Raw genomic sequence first — 18,332 nt, 5'->3', positions numbered from 1 at the left:
ACTAGCGAGTGAATCTTCTTCTATACCAGTAACTGAGTATGTGGACTCGTTACGCAAACGTTTGTCACGCTCATGTGATCTTGCCAAAATTCATTTAACGAATTCTCAAGCGAATATGAAGGAGCGTTATGATAAACAGAGTGTTGCTCGCTCATTTGAGCCAGGTGATTTAGTGCTCTCCTTACTGCCGGTGCCAGGCTCTGCTCTCCAGACTAAATTTGAGGGCCCTTATGTTGTGAAAAGAAAAATCAATGACACCAACTACGAGATAAAAACCCCAGATCGACGCAAGAAACTTAAAATGTGTCATATCAACATGCTGAAACTCTATCACTCAAGAAACCCCAGCGAAGCGATGTGTAAATCTGCAGTGGCAGTGGCAGTGCCAGCTGTATCAAAGGACAGTGATATGGAAGTGGAAACTTGTGACGCAATGTGTATGGGGAGTTTACAAAACTCTGTCATTTTAAAGGACTTGAATGCCCGTCTGTCTTACCTATGTGATGGTCAAAGAGACAGTGTGATGTGCCTAATACAGAGTTTTCCAGAGATCTTTACCGATGTTCCATCCCGCACGAACGTTTTGCATCACGATATTGACGTAGGCAGCGCATCTCCGATCAAACAACACCCATATAGAGTCAATCCTTTTAAGCGCAAGATTATGAAAACAGAAGTGGAATATATGCTCACTCATGGTTTAGCGGAGCCATCGCAGAGTGCATGGAGCTCCCCCTGCCTTTTAGTTCCGAAATCTGATGCGTCTTTCCGTTTTTGCACTGATTTTAGAAAAGTAAATGCAGTTACCAAACCTGACTGTTTTCCTTTGCCGAGAATGGATGACTGTATCGACAAAGTTGGACCTGCTAAGTTTGTCACAAAGCTTGACTTGCTTAAAGGTTACTGGCAAATATCTCTTACTCCACGCGCTGCTGAAATTTCTGCCTTTGTCACCCCAGACTTCTTTGGTCAATATTCTGTGATGGCGTTCGGGATGAGGAACGCCCCTTCCACATTCCAAAGACTTATGAACCTTGTCTTACGAGACATTAAAAACTGTGACGCATATCTGGATGATATCGTGGTGTACTCTTCTACGTGGGAGGAGCATGTTGAAACCTTACGTGAGGTGTTTTCAAGATTGAAAGCTGCATCGTTGACCGTAAATCTCGCTAAATGCGAATTTGCTAAAGCTTATATTACCTACCTGGGTAAACGTGTGGGACAGGGTCAAGTGTTCCCTGTCAGTGCCAAAGTGGATGCAATAATGGATTTCCCTAAGCCTTCTAACAAACGAGAGCTGCGCCGTTTTCTCGGCATAGCCGGCTACTATAGAGGGTTTTGCCGCAACTTTGCCAGCCTGGTTGCTTCCCTGACTGATCTTCTTCGGCCCTCCAACGTATTCCGCTGGTCACCGGAGTGTGAACTTTCTTTTAATGGTGTAAAAGATCTGCTGAGTAACGCACCTGTTCTCACTGCTCCGGACTTTGAGCGCCCCTTTCAGCTGGAGGTAGACGCAAGCGCTGTTGGAGCAGGAGCTGTCCTTTTACAAAGTGCTGAAACTGGCATTTTAAAACCCGTGTGCTACTTCTCGAAGAAGTTTAATCGAAACCAGTGCAACTATAGCACAATTGAAAAAGAAGCCCTTGCTTTGTTGCTGGCTTTAAAACACTTCGAAGTATATCTGGGTGGATCAAGTTTCCCGATCAAAGTTTACACCGACCACAACCCTTTGGTGTTTTTAAATCGCATGTTTAATTCAAATCAACGGTTGATGCGTTGGGCACTTTCACTGCAGGAATTCAATATTGAAATTGTGTACAAGCGCGGGACTGAGAATGTGATCGCGGACGCGCTGTCCAGAGCTCCGGGTGCTGAAAGCTTTGGATAAAGTGTGTAATAGTGTAAAAAAAAAAAAAAAAAAGATTTTTTTTTTTTACTATGGGTGGGGAGGAGTGTTACATATTGAGTAACATTATTTTGACAATGCTAGTGTGTATTGTTCCTGTGTGTTGTATCCTCTATCTGTCTCTCTTTCTCTCTCTCTCTCCACATGAGCGGATATCAGGTGCAGCTGTGAGTGGGGCGGCGCCAGTTATAAAAGCGTGCTGTTTGCGCTCTTCATCGAGTTCTCTTCCTGTTTCCCCTCGCTGTTGTGTGTGTGAGCAGATCGCTCTAAGTTCTCTGTGTGGCAGTGATATCTTTCTGTCTAAAACCTTTTTCCAAAGTTATCTGGTGAGATACTCTGTTAAATTCGGTACTAGGACGGTAATTTGCATTAGCGGTGGCTGATCATTTATTTCATGTCTACAACCCTGTTTCAAAGTAATCTGGTGAGATACTCTGTTAAATACGGTACTAGGACGGTATTCTGTTAGCTGTGGCTAAATGTTTACTTACTGCTGAATGATCTAAGGGAAGGCCCCTTTTTCTTTTGTCCAGTTTTCTCTTGTTTAATGGATAGTTATGGAGGTTAGAATTGTTTTTCATTTACGGATCTTTATTTTCGGTTTTAGGTAAGAAAGTTAATAATAGGTAGCGTACCTTGTTTTGTTTATTGTTGGCCTTTTTGTTCCCTGGTTCCTATACTGGAATTTTTGTTTAATAAATTTGTTACCCCTTTTTCGCAAACTTGGCCTGTGTGTGAGTGCTTGGGGAACAGGAACGGGGACTCCGGGTGACCTCTTTTAATAGCGGTCATCCTTAACCTTATGTGCGTAGCGAGGTGCATCCGCTACGTAACAGGTGGAAACTCACTCCACTGAAGACACCCATTAGTCTACATACCTAATTTCATTTGTTAAGCGCAAAGATTTGTTTGAAAACTATTTCTAAATTCAGTTCTAATTTCCAGCAAACAAATAAATGAACAATAATAATGAAGTGTGGTTATATCCAAACACACGTCCTATTCTTATGCCCCATAAAATGTTGCATACATCTCCAAAACCCGACAGATTAACAAATCTAAACTAGTTTTTATTAAAACAAATATAAATATGCATATAATAAATAATACTGCTAATAATATTAACTTTATACAAATGCAAATTGTCATGAATAAACTGAAAAAAAGACATGAAGAAAGCATGGGGGTAGTGGTTTTTTATATCTATGTAGTAAATAATAATTTTTGTAACATTTTATTCCTTTAATTTTTTTCACATGTAAAGATATTTGTGAATTGCTGTACATCCTGTGTGTATTAAGCAATGTGTAAGCATTTGGACCCGCATAGGTGCAACAAATGCTCTCTGTACTGGACTTTAGACCAGCTTTTAGTAGGTCAATGGTGCAGTTTATTTCAGTTCCTCAAAATAGCAACACGCCAACAATGAGCCTTAACACCCCTCCTTTTTAGGAGTCCACAAAGTGGCACAAATGGATTTGCTATTTAAACAACGTGGTGCAAAATGTGAAAATTAGAGTTGCGCTGGTCTGAAAATAGCAACAAATCGCACCAAACACATCTTGCACCTTATTGTGCCAGGTGTAGGATAGGGCCCTTTATGTTCCTAAATAAATGCGGCAGTCCTGCATTTCCAGTCCTAAGAGAATGTGGACAATGTAACTAATGAATAGGAGGGTTATTACAGTTAATCAAAACTAAAACAAAAACATATTTGTCAGATATAATAATAATAATACATTTATTCAGAAAAAACTACTAAAACACTGATCAGTGATAAGCAACATTGTTCATTTTTATGGTATTCTGATAGTAGTAGAAATAGTTCATTCATGCATTAAATCATTAAATCAATCAATCAATCAATCAATCAACCAATCAACTGGCAAACCAACCAATTAATCAATGAGATAAATTCTATCAAGTTTATCCGAATTGAAAAATCTGAAGTAATATACAGTGCCCAGCATAAATTGTACACCCGTTACAGATCTTTCGTATAATGTAGTAGTTTCTATAGAATGATATAGAATAAAATATGTGTGCATATACATTAGATTAGTCGGTACAAAAGCCAAAACCGGAATTGATATAACTCAATAACTTAAGATCATGATGCAAAAAAATTGTTATTAAAAATATTAAATTAAATTTTATTAAAGAGGTAAAATCAAGAAAACCATAAAAACTATAAAAAAAATTGCAAGACCTCATTTAAATTTAAATGTATAATCTTACTATTACTAAAGATGTTACACTGTAAAAAATTATATGATCAATTAGTCCTGACAGCCCATGGTTTAGATCATTGTAACTTACTAAACTAATCATGTTCTAACTTAATTTTATAAGTTATGCAAGCTGTTTTAAGTCAGTTTAACATAAGTTCAATGGACTCATAAGATTCATTTGATTGGAGCTTAAAAATTTAAGGCAATCAGGATTTTTTACAGTGATAGGTGACCACACTTAAATGAATATAACTGTTGTATTCATTGTTTAGATGCACCAAAATATATTGTCTATATTCACTGAGAAATTGATAAGAAATACCCCTTTTTAAAGGGCGATGTACACATTCATGCTGTGCACTGTGACAGTAACTGAACATTTAACGACAATTTACTAAACATGTTTTGACTTAAAATTACAGTAAACAAATTAAGTACTATAGTACGTGCATTTTTTATAGCAAACCTCTCTGACGTGAAGAAAACTCTGAGCCTATATTTAAAATGTATTATGTTTAAAATGCTAAACAAGCTAAACAAGCCAAGACATTCATTTGATGCCAACCCAGCCACAGAGTTCCAGCTAAATTTGTTTTAGTTGTAATAAAAATGCTTCAGAGGTATTCTCACGCTTTTTATAGGGGCAGTACCATTTACACATTCTCAATTGGTTTCATATAGCCTTTGACATCTTTAGTATGGGAAAAAATATAAGGCTCAAATGACTCAAATTTCCAACATTCTTCAAAATATCTTCTTTTGTGTTTATCAAGAAGAAATGGACTCTAGGTTTTGAACCATTGGAGAGTGAGTAAATGATGAGAGAATGTTCTTTAATGGCCAAGTGCTCACCTTTAAACATAGGGCTGACCTTCCAGACACCCAGGCACCCGAGAGAGGTGAACTGGCCAAAGGAGAGCTCCAGGAAGAATAGAGGGATGCCACAAAACACCAGCATGATGAAGTATGGGAACATGAAGGCACCTGTGATTAACAGACACACCCAAATCCACAGTTACATAACATTCATTTGATTCTGACGCATCAATCAAAACAGCAATAAAGGTGTTTTTAACACAAATACCAAGAAACCAAAGGCATTTTAGAAATGACATGAAAAATTTTCTGGTTCTATTATAGTATTCTTTATTTCTTCTGTAAATTAGTCTGACACAACTGATGTTATATTGTATAATATATAATATTTATTTTGATTGGATGAGCATTCCGGCAGTGCTGATATTTAGCATTTTGCCCTGTTTACAGATCACAGACATGTTGCCTTTTTCCACTACTTTCCTAAAATATTTGAGTGAGAGGGTCTAAGTGCGGGGTGTATGTATGCAGTGTTTTCAGTCAAATGTTGCAAAATAAGCTCATTTACATTTAAATGCAAAGGGGAAATAATAATCAAATTAAAATCATTAAATCAATCAAGATCAACAGGCGGTCTACAGAAGATGTAGGTAGTCTTTAGAGGATGTTTAAATGCATTTGATCACACAAGTGTTAACATAGCAAAAGAAATCTGAAGGAATGTGTACACTACCTGACAAAAGTCTTGTCATCTATCCAAGCTTTAGAAACAACAAATAATAACTTGACTTCTAGTTGATCATTTGGTATGAGAAGTGGCTTATATGAAAGGCAAAGGCCTCTTGATTTTGCTTATTTTATCAAAATAAAATAAGACTATGTCTTGATTTTTAATAATTTAAGTAGGACAGAAAGGTCTGACTTTTCTGTAACAAAAGTATCACTTGTGTCACTTAACAGAAATAATGTACAGTACAGAATATAATATATAATATAGAATATAAAGTCATGTTTCAGTGGAAAAAGAATTAATATTTTGTATGACTCCCATGAGCTTGGAGGACTGCATCCATACATCTCTGCAATGACTCAAATAAATTACTAATAAAGTCATCTGGAATGGCATTCGTGCAGGACTCCCAGTGTTCATCGAGGTTCTTTGGGTTCATCTTCAATGCCTCCTCCATCTCACCTCGAACATGCTCAATAATGTTCATATCTGGTGACTGGGCTGGCCAATCCTACAGCACCTTAATCTTCTTAGCTTTCAGGAACTTTGATGTGGAGGCTGAAGTATGCAAAAGAGTACTATCCTGCTGAATAAATTGTCCTCTACTGTGGTTTGTAATGTAACAGGCAGTACAAATATTTTGATACATCAGGCTGTTGATGTTGCCATGCACTCTGCAGCAAGATTATATTAGTTAACGAAAACGAACGAAAAAACGAAAACTAACATGTAAAATAATTGTCGTTAACTGAAATAAAAATAAAAACGAGTGTTTTTTAAAAAACTAGAACTAACTGAAACTGTATTGTGTACATAAAAAACTAACTGAAACGAACTAAAATTATAGCAAAAACCTCCTTCGTTTTCGTATTTGGGAATGTATTTAATACATAATCTTGCTGTAAGCCTTTTAGAAGTAAATATAATTCACGCTGCAGGTGTTTAACCCTTTCACACCTCGGAGTCTGTAATCCTGCTGCCATTGGCCAGATCGAGCCGGTTCTCCTCCAGTCATCCTCACTGTTGCTCCCGCGAAAAAACGAGTGGACAAGACAGCAGCACTGTGACAGCATTAAATACAGACACTTTAAACTATTACTTAAAACCCATTATTGGGCACAAATGTGTTATTTTCTGTATAGCGATCGAATCTTTTTAACCGGATCTTCCTAGCAAACCGGTTGAACTAGTTCACCAAATTGAACTGAATCATTTGAAATGATTCGCGTCTCCAGTAAGCACTTATCCACAAAATACTTACTTTTTAACAAGCCTAATACCCCCTCTGACTCTAAATAATCCAAAATATACTCTCATTCAGTTATTAGAACAGTACCGTTGCATTGAGAAGCGGTGAACCGATAATACTGCGCATGCGTGATTCAGTGAGCCAAACACAAACAGAACAGCCTGCTGTGTGATTCAACTAAACTTGAACAACTGCAGTGCGGGTGAACCGCGAGGGTCTGGTGAAAACCGTAAATTTATTTCATAACAGACAATTGTAATGGAATTTAAATAAGTGAATTGTACTTCAGTTGGGTTGCAAAACTTTACTGTAAGACATTTTTCAGATCATGGTGATGTTTTAACTGACAGAAATTACCATTGCTGAGTACATAATGTTGAGTCCTAACATCCGCGTTAAAAATCTGAACTTCCTTTCACTACTTTGTGTCTAACCTCAGAAGCAGCCTTGCCCACATATTGTACTTAGGGCTGTTATCTTGTGGGCTGTTGTATTTGAATTTGAAAATGGGTAGATGGTTGTGGTAGATGATAGTCTTCATGTGTTCTCTGAATACATGTTTCAAAAAATGTATGAGTTTATACTATACAATATTTATCCTGTTGATTTTGAATCTTGCACCTAAACAAATATCCTCATTTAGGAAAAAAACTAAATCTAATACTGAAACTAATAAAAACTAAACAAAAACTAAGTCATTTCAAAATATAGAAACTAATAAAAACTAGCAAATCTGCCCTTTAAAACTAATTAAAACTAACTGAATTTTGAAAACAAAAAGTCTAAACGAAATAGAAATTAAAACTAATGAAAAATCCAAAACTATAACCATGCTCTGCAGATCTCTCGCATGTCCACATACTGAATGTAACCCCAAACCATGATTTTTCCTCTACTAAACTCTACTGATATCTATGAGAATCTTGGTTCCATGCAGGTTCCAATACTGTAGGCCTTCTGCAGTATTTGTGATGATTGGAATGCAGTTCAGCAGTCTAAAAATCTACCTTCTGCCACTTTTCCAAATGATCAACTAGAAGTCAAGTTATTATTTGCTGCTCCTACAACTGGGATCGATGACAAGACTTTCGACAGGAACTGTATATCATTATCTCTGGAAGTAGTCGAAACTGGACAAGCTCCAAATGTTTAGATTCCGTTAGCACTAGTATTTAACGTCTACTTGTGAGCCGATAATAATCAAAAATCTTCATAACAGGAGTAAATAGTGCTTAAGACAAATCCATTTAGTTAGTTTTGTATGTCGCCAACTTCTGGTTTAATTTAAGCATTAAAAAAAATATACAAATATTTTTTTTTTTAAAAAGTGATTTGATCTACTTAACCCTTGTGTTGTCCTAGAATTCTGTATATACGTACACCATTTGGGTCAAAAATTACCCTACTACTAAACCTCTAAAATAAAGCATTTAAATTTAAATTCAATCCTCAAATCTATTTTGCATAAAGAAGTAGCCTCATCTTCATCACAAACTCTGTGAATGTCTAGGTTTGTGGACTCTTTTATCAATGTTTAATTAGAGGACAACACTAGTTTTTGACTAAAGCAAAAAGCATATTTTCTAATGCTAAAGGCAACTGGACATATGTAAAATAAATGTAGCAGAACAGCTTATTTATAACAGTTAAAGAAGCAGATTTTATGTTGTTTGGGCGGTGTGCATGTGTGTGTCAGTGTGTACCAGTATTTTTTTTTTTGTGTGTAAAAATGGCTTTATAGCTGGCGGGTCAAAACAATCGCTGTACTCTAAATGTGTACAGCCTTCATAGAAATTTAAGAATTGAAAATGCTAAATTTCAATGAATAACCATTTTTAATAACATTGGGGTCATTTTAAGTCCCCAAAAGATATAAATAAATAAATAAACAAATAAATAAATAATTTTTTTTGCTGCTAAAATGTTGCATGGGTCAATTTTGATTGGATGGTTAAAGATGGTTAAAAACAGGAGGGTTAAAGATGTTTATATCAAAACTATATTTTTGTTATCTCAGTACATCTCTAATAATTTGTCTTTTTGAGACAGAAATAAAGATACTGTTTAGCTGAAAAGACTTCTCTGAAGCTCTACATGAAAGCTGCTGTCTTGAGATCAAAACCAGATCTGAATGTTTGCTGTGATGGAACAAATGTTTAAAAGACAGCTGAAACACTGACTTTCAGTAATTAACATAATTAGCCAGGCAGCTCTACAAATAGTAAAAATTAAGGTAAATGAAAATCTACCCACTGGTGCCAAAGGACCTTACAGGACCATAATCTGCCTGGAGTTCAGTTACTTATCTGAATTATGGGCTAATTCAGGGTATGGCCCCCGATTATAAGCAGCTCTAGGAATATGAGAATCATGGGGCACAGGTTTCTGGGCCAGGTCATCTGGGAGCTTCTGCTGGAGTCCCTTGCTTACTCTTAGCCTGGACTATTTTAAGTGTGCTGTGTTATGAGACTTGATACCAAACGAGTACCCTTTTAAGGAAGCAAGGAATTTGAAAAGGACTTATTGGCATGACATAGAAAAACAAAACCCTAAATAGCATCGGTTTAACTTTAGATTACAATAGTTATATTGGTTAACATTTTTCTAATTTTGGAATCTGAATAGAAATAATAATATGCAGCAGTGCATGACAGGTACTGAGAGGATGGAAAACAGCTATTGGACAAAAAAAAGAAGAGGAGATTAAAACGGTCACCTCCTCCATTCCTGTAGCAGAGGTAAGGGAACCTCCAGACATTTCCCAGCCCCACTGCATAACCAACACTTGTCAGGACAAACTCAATCTGGTTGCCCCAGTTTCCTCTCCTGGAGTTTTCATCTTTCTTTACTGGCTCTCCTGGAACTGCTCCATTCTGAAACATACACACACACACATGTATGAATGAAAGTAAAACTATGTTGCTGGGTGGGATCATCCTGTTGAGTCTGACAGAAGTGAAAAGTGACATTTTTCATACCAAGCACAGACAAAACAGAAACCGCAGACAAAATGGTTACACTTTACAATTAGTTCTCGTTTGTTAACATTAGTTTTTAAAGGAATAGTTCATCCTAAACTAAAGTTCACTTGTCACAATAAGAGTTTTAGTCTTTTTTTCCCATAGAAAACAAAACAAGATATTTAGAAAAATGCTGAAAACTTGAAACCCTTAGGTTCCATAGTATTTGTTTCTCCAACAAATGAAGTCAATGGTTACAGGTTTTTAACATTCTTCAAAATAACTTGTTTTGTTTAACAGAAAAAAAGAAACTTATAAAGGTTTGAAACCACTTGAGGCTGAGTAAATAACGAGTCAATTTATCTTTTTTCATGAACTATGCCTTTAATTCAAAGTATGATTATTATATTTATGAAATGAACCTATTGTAACGAGTGTATTTTTTAGCTAATAAAAGTTATTTATTGCTTGTTTATTGCTAATTCTTTATTGCTTGTTCATGTTAGCTCAGGAAGCCCTATGGATAGCTAGTTAGCAAATATAACTAATGATTTTAACACTATATTAGAAACAATTGCAAATGTTTATACAATTTGAGATTCACTAAGGTTAATAAATGCTCTGGAAGTGTTCATTGTTTCTTCATGTTAAATAATGCAGCTTACTAATGCTAACAAATTCAACTTTATTGTAAAGTGTCCCTAAAAAACTGCAATAAGGCATGGGATGATAACCGTTTTCAAGGTACAGTATACCGCAGTTTGGAAAAGTCAAGGTTTTAAACCGCCAAAATCTTCTGTAATACCATTCCTAAGGTATGTGTAAGATTTTTTATTTACTTTTTTTTTTTGTTTTTTAAGACAACAGGTTTAGAAACAAATGAAGAAAGCAGAAGTCAAAGATTGATTTGAATTATTTAGCCTGACATGTTTACTGTTCCAAAATACTTTAAATGTTTCTCAAATTAAAATATATTGTGTTCAAAGAGGGGGGAAAAAAATCGTGAAACCGTGATATTTTTATCCAAGGTTATCATACTGTCAGAGTCTTACAACGGTCCATGCATATAAGCAATATGCCCATAACCTTACATAATCAACATCAAGAGGTTAATATCGATGGATGTGAATAAATGTGTTTTACACCTTTTAAAATTCATCACTTAGATTTAATATTTATCTTGAAATGGCATACGTTTACATATATAGTAGTGCATAATGCTTGTAGAGTCTACTGTACATTCCATATAGTCTTTCAAACAACAGACACTGAAAATCCACACATCATTATTGTTTCACTTCATAAGACCTTAATGTAGCACTAGGGTTTTATTTTTGTTTTGCCGGTATGATTTTCAGCAGTGCTGGTAGATGATGATTTTCTGAATGACCAGGGACCATGTTTTCAGTGAATAAATGTTCATCACATTTTGTCTTAGATGACCTGACTAAATTCAAGCGAAAACTTGAGGGGTCTTAATGGTGAAGATATTCTGCACTTATCGTACATATGGAGCTCCCATGGTGGTGCATGCTTAAGTTGTTGTTGTTGTTTTTTAAATCACTCCAATTTCACTACTTCCTATAACTATCTATCAATAAAACTGAGTCACAAAGAATTAAAACACATGATGGAGTGTCAATCACATGTCAAAAAGTTTCTGAGAATTTCATGAAAACTCTGAGTGTATATTGCATGCAACAATGTTGAGGTCGCAGAGAGCATGCTGGAGTGCACTTGATGCAAACTGAAATCCCAGTCATAAGCTCAAAACAAACATTTGGTCTTGTCGGCCTGATTTAGAGTTTATTCTCTCCATCTGTTCCCATCAGATGTTCTTCATGTTGACCGCTAAAGCAAGCTCACGATCTGATCGGAGCACGCGCTTCGCCTGCACAGTGAGACCGCTGCGGGAGATGAACATTCAGCGTTGATGCTAGCAGTCTTCCCAAAAGCCCTGGGGATAAGACCAAATCGCAATTTTGCTTAGAAAAATTTAAATTTGATTATTATCTTAATTATTTATTTATTTATTTTTTGTATGTAACAGCTACTACAGTATGTTTCAGTTCAGAACTTCAAAATTTCACATTTAATTCAAGGCGTTACTGCTTTATTGTAATCATTTATGAATTGTAGGAATTTCTGGATGAAAATAATATTTCAGTATAGCTGACCAGCAACTGTTGAACACAAAATAAGTCATTTCCCTATTTATTTTCCACTATGGTAGTCAATGGGTACCATCAATCAGCATTTTTCAAAATATCTTCCTTTGTGTTGAACACAAGAAAGAAATTCATAAAGGTTTAAAACCACGCGGAAGAGTAAATGGTGAGGCAATTTTTATTTTTGGCTGAACAACCCCTTTAAGATGTAAAAACTATAATATTGTGTCAATGTGGTCTTTCAATTCATTTGAGTTCATAACAATTGTGTGTATAATAATAATAATAATAATAATAATAATAATAAATAAATAAATAAATACTTAGACAATCTTTAGATGAACTACTTTTAATTTGGTGTTTTCAGATGCTTGATGGTACAAAAGGCGCTAAACACACACACATTCAGAGCTGCAGCATCTGAGTCTGAGCTCCCTGGGCCATCATTCCCTGCAGGATCCCACAGACACATGTGCTTAAGCAAAATAATAAACATCCCAGTTTCCTTTCAGGCCAATTCAAGTGTTCATTTTGGAAGGACTTAAATGATGCAGAGTTAATACATTTTATTCTTACAAAAAAATAAAAACAATATAACCCAGGAGAGAACTTGACTTATTTCTGTACCTGAAATTGACCAAAATGCCACTAAGCAGAGTGAATGATCAATTCATTCTCTGCAGGAGATGTGTGGGATTGACAGCAAAACAGTGCAAGTGGTGAAAGTGTCAAACGCGCCATTAACTAAGACTCTTAGCTTGATAAACTAATTAGCTGCTTATTAACATTTAGTAAGGAGTTTAGCTATTGAGTAGAGAGAGTGGAGAGTTCTCAATGAAAATGAGAGGTGCAGCAACCAATCTCTGTGAGTTTAAGTCACTGACGTCTGACATAACTGAGAATCAGATGAAATTTCTAGTGAATTGGTGTAAATTAATATAGTAGCTTTAATTATGATTAGGTTTTGACCATATATTGAAAGCAAACACTGCCATGCTGCTGTATATTTACAGAAACAACACAAAGTGTATGCTCTGTAGCATACCTTGCACTAGTGGACACATACAGTTAAAGTCACATACAGTTAAAGTCCCCCCCCACCCCCCCACCGTTCGGCGTGCAGTTTGTGCTGCTCTGCAATAACACTTCCGAAACGCTAGCTGCCAGTAGGTTTTTATGTTCCTGTGTCGAGATTCTTAGCGAGTGTTTTGTTTTTTTCTGAATGCTACAAGTAGCTAAAACAAAAGTTTCCATCTGGAGCTCCTTCATGGGATTGAACACATGTAAACACTTTCTCCATCGGGCTCACGGCTATCTGCACCGCCCATGCTCGTCACCGGTACCAAGCCGACCAATCACAGACCTTGTGCTATGTATCGCTGTGACATGTAGTTACATTTTTTTAAAGTTGCGCAGCATGCATCAGACATGGCAAGGGCTATGTCACTGTGCGACAGCTGCGCCGATGCATACACGTGCGCTTGACGCAAAAGTATAAATCAGCCTTAAGATTCAAAGTAAGCATAAACATTCATTCATTAATTTTCTTCTCTGCATAGTCACTTTATTAATCTTGGGTCGCCACAACGGAATGAACCGCCAACTTATCCAGCATATGTTTTACGTAGCGGATGCCCTTCCAGCTGCAACCCATCACTGGGAAACACCCACACACACACTCAATTACACACATACAGTACGGCCAATTTAGCTTATTCAATTCACCTACAGCTCATGTCTTTGGACTTGTGGGGGAAACCGGAGCACCCGGAGGAAACCCACATGAACAAGGGGAGAACATGTAAACTCCACACAGAAATGCCAACTGACCCAGCCGAGGCTCGAACCAGCGACCTTCTTGCTGTGAGGTGATTGTGCTACCCACTGGGTCACCTCGTACCCATGCATATACATATAGATGTACATAATACAAAAGTGTAGTTGAAATCACCTCACACACGCACTCGTCAACATGAAGATCTGTTATTTTTTGCTGTCTTCAGTAGTTTGTTGATGTTCTCATTCAATCTCCTCCGTTTTTGTTCAGACTAAGAAAGAATGTTTCATTTCAAACACCATGTAGGCAAACTAAGTAATGCAGAAAAAGATTATGTGTGGTTAAAAAATCCACAGTGATCAAATTTTTGCCAAGCACACTGTATACATTTTCTAGCGTATGCATGAAAACTAAGTGTGGCCCATACATCCTGAATAAAAAGTTAATAAAATAGTTTACCGCCCCCTGGTGGTACCGCGAAGTCTGTCATAACCCTGCCCTCTGCATGTAAACAAACGAGATGAAAGCTACAAAAATGTTACATTTAAATTAAGTTGTTTTTTTTCTACAGTGGATGTGTTGTCCATATATATTTTTAATCTATTATAAAAATTGAAGTACACTTGGACTAACTGATTAGACTGAGGGAGTCAATGAATTTGAACAGAATTTGTTCACATCCAGATTCACACACACACAGCGGTGAGTAGGGATTGATTCAGGGATTGACCTTTGGGTTACAAATCCAACTCTCTAATCATAAGGCCACAACTTCCCCTTTTCAGACTAAAGGCCAGCAGCTGGACACCTGTAATGGTTTGTGCTGATGGCTCTCTAAACAACTGCTATAGCACAGCTGAAGGCCCTGGGTAAAAAAAAAGATCTAGAGAAGAACCTGAAACAGGTGTGAACACCTGGAAGACGAACTGTCTGTTATAGTAAATATCCACCAACATACATGCTTCAACAAAATGCTAAATCCATCTAGCACGTCCAAAACAACAAAATAACAAGAGGAGTACAGGGAATATAGCTCTATAAAACAGATTGCCGCTCTCACGCTCTAAGTTGTGTTTACTTTCCGGTAAATGAATGAATTGTTTAGCTGAATGTTTCTCCGCTGCTCACTGTGATGTCTGTCCCTGTGCTCTGGAATGCCCAGGTGTTTCAGCCTTTGCGTTTGCTCCAAGGATCAGTCTTGCTGAGCACAAAGTGAAAGAGAAAGATCGTCCAGCTGGGCCCATCTGCCCTTTTATATAAGACCAAGACACACTCATAAACACACACGGTCATGGGGTCTCATGGGGACCGGAGTCTAATGAGTGGTTCAGTGTTTAGACTTTGTAGGAAAGAAATAGGAGGGGAAAAAAGAAGAAAAAGGAAAGAAAGAAAATGTAAAGGAAAATAATGGGAAAAAAAAGAAAAAATACAAGAAAAAAGAATACTTAAGGTAAAAAAAAAAGAAACAAAACAAAGTAAATGTAAAAGAGAAGGTAAAAAATACTTTACAAAAATAAATAGCCAAAGAAAAGACAAAATCGAGAACGATTAAATAATATTAGAAAAAAAATCTAATATAAACATTTTTATATTATTAGAAATTTAAAGTAGAAAACAGATACAGAATAAAATAAATGCCTTTCAACAGAGCTAAACATTTTCTTTATATCTTAAAAATAATACATTTCTACAAAAGTTAACTGTTCCAAATAGACTATACTACAACAGAAGGAGGAGCATCTCAGAGTGAAGCCTGAAGCCTTTGACTGACAGCAGCACAGCTCTCCCGGAGTAACTCAGAGCAGGTATGTGACCCTGTCAGCTTAAGATGGGAAGTGAGAAATAACCTGTGACTTCTCAACTTAACACAGAATGCCTACAGAGGTTTATGCAGAATGTGGTGTGTGGCATAATAATAATCCTTATCCTTATCTGTTTCTTTTTTAATAACATGATCAAATACCCCACAAAAGCAAGAGTGGCTTACATTTATTTTCTTCTTATGAGTCGTGACCATCACATTGATATGTGCTCTAATAAACTCTATTAAATAAGTGAACACTCAAAAAAAAATGGGGAAACATTCGATTAAATGTAATAATTATTGATGCATTACTTTGAGAAACCTAAATATTTATAACAGAAATATTTAAATATTAGTCTAAGAAGAAATATTTTGATTGTGTTCAATGTCTCTGATTAGGTAACACTTGGGACCTACAACTAAAATGACAGTAATATTAAGCTATATAGAATAATGCAACATTAAGATTCATTTAAATAGTGTAAGACTGTTCATTCATTCATTCATTCATTTTCTACCGCTTTTCCGGGACCGGGACGCAGGGGCAGCAGTCTTAGGAGAGAACCCCAAACTTCCCTCTCCCCAGACACTTCGAGGCGTTCCCAGGCCAGCCAAGAGACATAGTCCCTTCAGCATGTCCTGGGTCTTCCCCGAGGCCTTCCCGGTGGGAAATGCCTGGAACACATCCGTAACAGATGCCCAAGCCACATCAGCTGAATTCTCTCGATGTGGAGGAGCAGCGGCTCTACTCCGAGCTCCTCACCCTATCCATAAGGGTAATATAAAAACATTATTTCTAGCCAATTTTCCTCATTTTGACCCTTACAGATGGTTGAGTAACATAATGTGCTCTGGTTGTGCATGTGCATCACTGAGTAAACACATAAGCACACTTATCAGGAGACCTTTCGCATGCCAACTCGTCTGATCGTCTGATTTCAACGATTAATTAACCCTAACACTACAGAATGAATTTATACAAAATATTTTTTAGGATTCTGAGAAAAGTCATGGCATAGATGTCTAAAATATTTTCCTATATAAGCTCATCTTTGTTTTTGAAGTCATTACAGTTCTAAAAAATCCCATCGGTTGTGTTTCAGTTGGTTTAACTCAAATACGAATGAAACAGAACCAATACTTCTAAAGAAACCAGAAACAGTACAAGATGTCGTAAGATGCAACCCATAAAAACTACAGAATACTCAACATCTACAGGATTTCATTAACATTCGCTCACCAAACATTACCTTGACATACAGCACTTTTTTGATTATTTAGTTTAGTCATTGCTTTGTAACAACCTGCGATGCTGTACTTTCTCTTAAAATCTATATTGAGTGGACCTGATTTACATTTCACTGCTAGGGGTACATCTCAAGCATTTTCCTTCAACTTGAATGACATAAAACAAAAGTACAATTTACAGTAAACTTTATCCATTGTTCATGTAAAATAATGCAAAATTATTAAATATGATAGGGAGCATTTGATTCAATGACCAACTTTTGTTTAACTCATTGTGAAACTTGTTTTAACCAGAGTTGACAATAACAGTATTGACATTTTTTATCATTTTGTGCTTTAAAGATACAAACCTTAAACTACATCGATACCACACAGCTTTTAACTTATTAATAACTGCTAAAATACCTTAGATTTGTCATGGCTTTATTAGGTACATCTGTCCAATTGCTCGTTAACGCAAATTTCTAATCAGCCAATCACATGGCAGCAACTGGTGTGACTGGTTTCTTGAACATGACAATGAGTTCACTGTACTCAAATGACCTCCACAGTAACCAGATCTCAATCCAATAGAGCACATTTAAGAACGGGAGATTCGCATCACGGATTTGCAGTCGACAAATCCGCAGCAACTGTGTGATGCTATCATGTCAATATGTACCAAAATCTCTGAGGAATTTTTCCAGTACCATGGCAAAAAGGTACCAACCCGGTACTAGTAAGGTGTACCTAATAAAGTGTCCGGGAGTGTATGTTACTGTGTATGTAAGACATTATGGTGACCAGATTTCACAGAGTGGAACAGTATATGATATTGTGCATATATTCAGCATACTTTCCTTAGTTTTAGATACTGAATGTCTTTCACTCACATTGTTCCGCCATAGAAGCACAGATTCCTCAATGTCTGTGTGATTAAACTGCACTGTTTTCTTCAATATACCTTCTAATGTTCATTTATGTGCTTATCTTGTTATAACTATTAGTAAAATTGCTTTCATGCTTGACCTCAGCTACTCTCTCTCTATTATCTTAATGTTGGATAATACAGATCTCGCCTTCTCTAACTACAACTTGATCAACATTGAAATGTGATTGGATTCTTGCAAATATACTATGATATGGCTTTATTTGAGTAGGTTATATCCGTATGACAAAGGACTACTACTAACACTCAGCAATTGAATCAGAGCATGAGTGTGACGTAGTGAAGTGGCATAGCAAGTAAACAATTTAAGTCAAGAAGGATCACAAAGAGGTCGGCTGTAATTTTGCTAATTCCTCTGTGGTTAGTGACAATTACTCTGATAACTGTACTGAATGATGCTTTGTTTGCACTTTGTCTGTGTGCATCGGAAGTTCGGTTTTCCTTTGCGCAACAAGAAAACAGAATTCTGCCCCCCATTGAGCAAGAAGACACGTCCTCTAGCGCAGCTGCAG

General features: G+C 36.6%; 1 protein-coding gene across 2 annotated transcripts in view; it reads right to left on the bottom strand.

Annotated features, from left to right (window-relative positions):
* slc6a9 (solute carrier family 6 member 9) overlaps nucleotides 1–18,332 on the bottom strand; it is an 88,578-nt gene that overhangs the window by 16,467 nt on the left and 53,779 nt on the right. For both annotated transcript variants that reach the window (XM_056477794.1, XM_056477795.1), the window contains 2 exons: nucleotides 9,652–9,808; nucleotides 4,993–5,124 (listed from right to left, as the gene is read on the bottom strand). In XM_056477794.1, coding sequence (XP_056333769.1) covers nucleotides 4,993–5,124; nucleotides 9,652–9,808 — 289 coding nt within the window. The remainder of the gene's footprint in view (nucleotides 1–4,992; nucleotides 5,125–9,651; nucleotides 9,809–18,332) is intronic.

This window comes from Danio aesculapii, chromosome 2, assembly GCF_903798145.1.
Source record: "Danio aesculapii chromosome 2, fDanAes4.1, whole genome shotgun sequence".
Taxonomy (NCBI): Eukaryota; Metazoa; Chordata; class Actinopteri; order Cypriniformes; family Danionidae; genus Danio; species Danio aesculapii.
The sequence above is the reverse complement of the archived record's forward strand: the minus strand, read 5'-3'. Positions and strand labels throughout refer to the sequence as shown.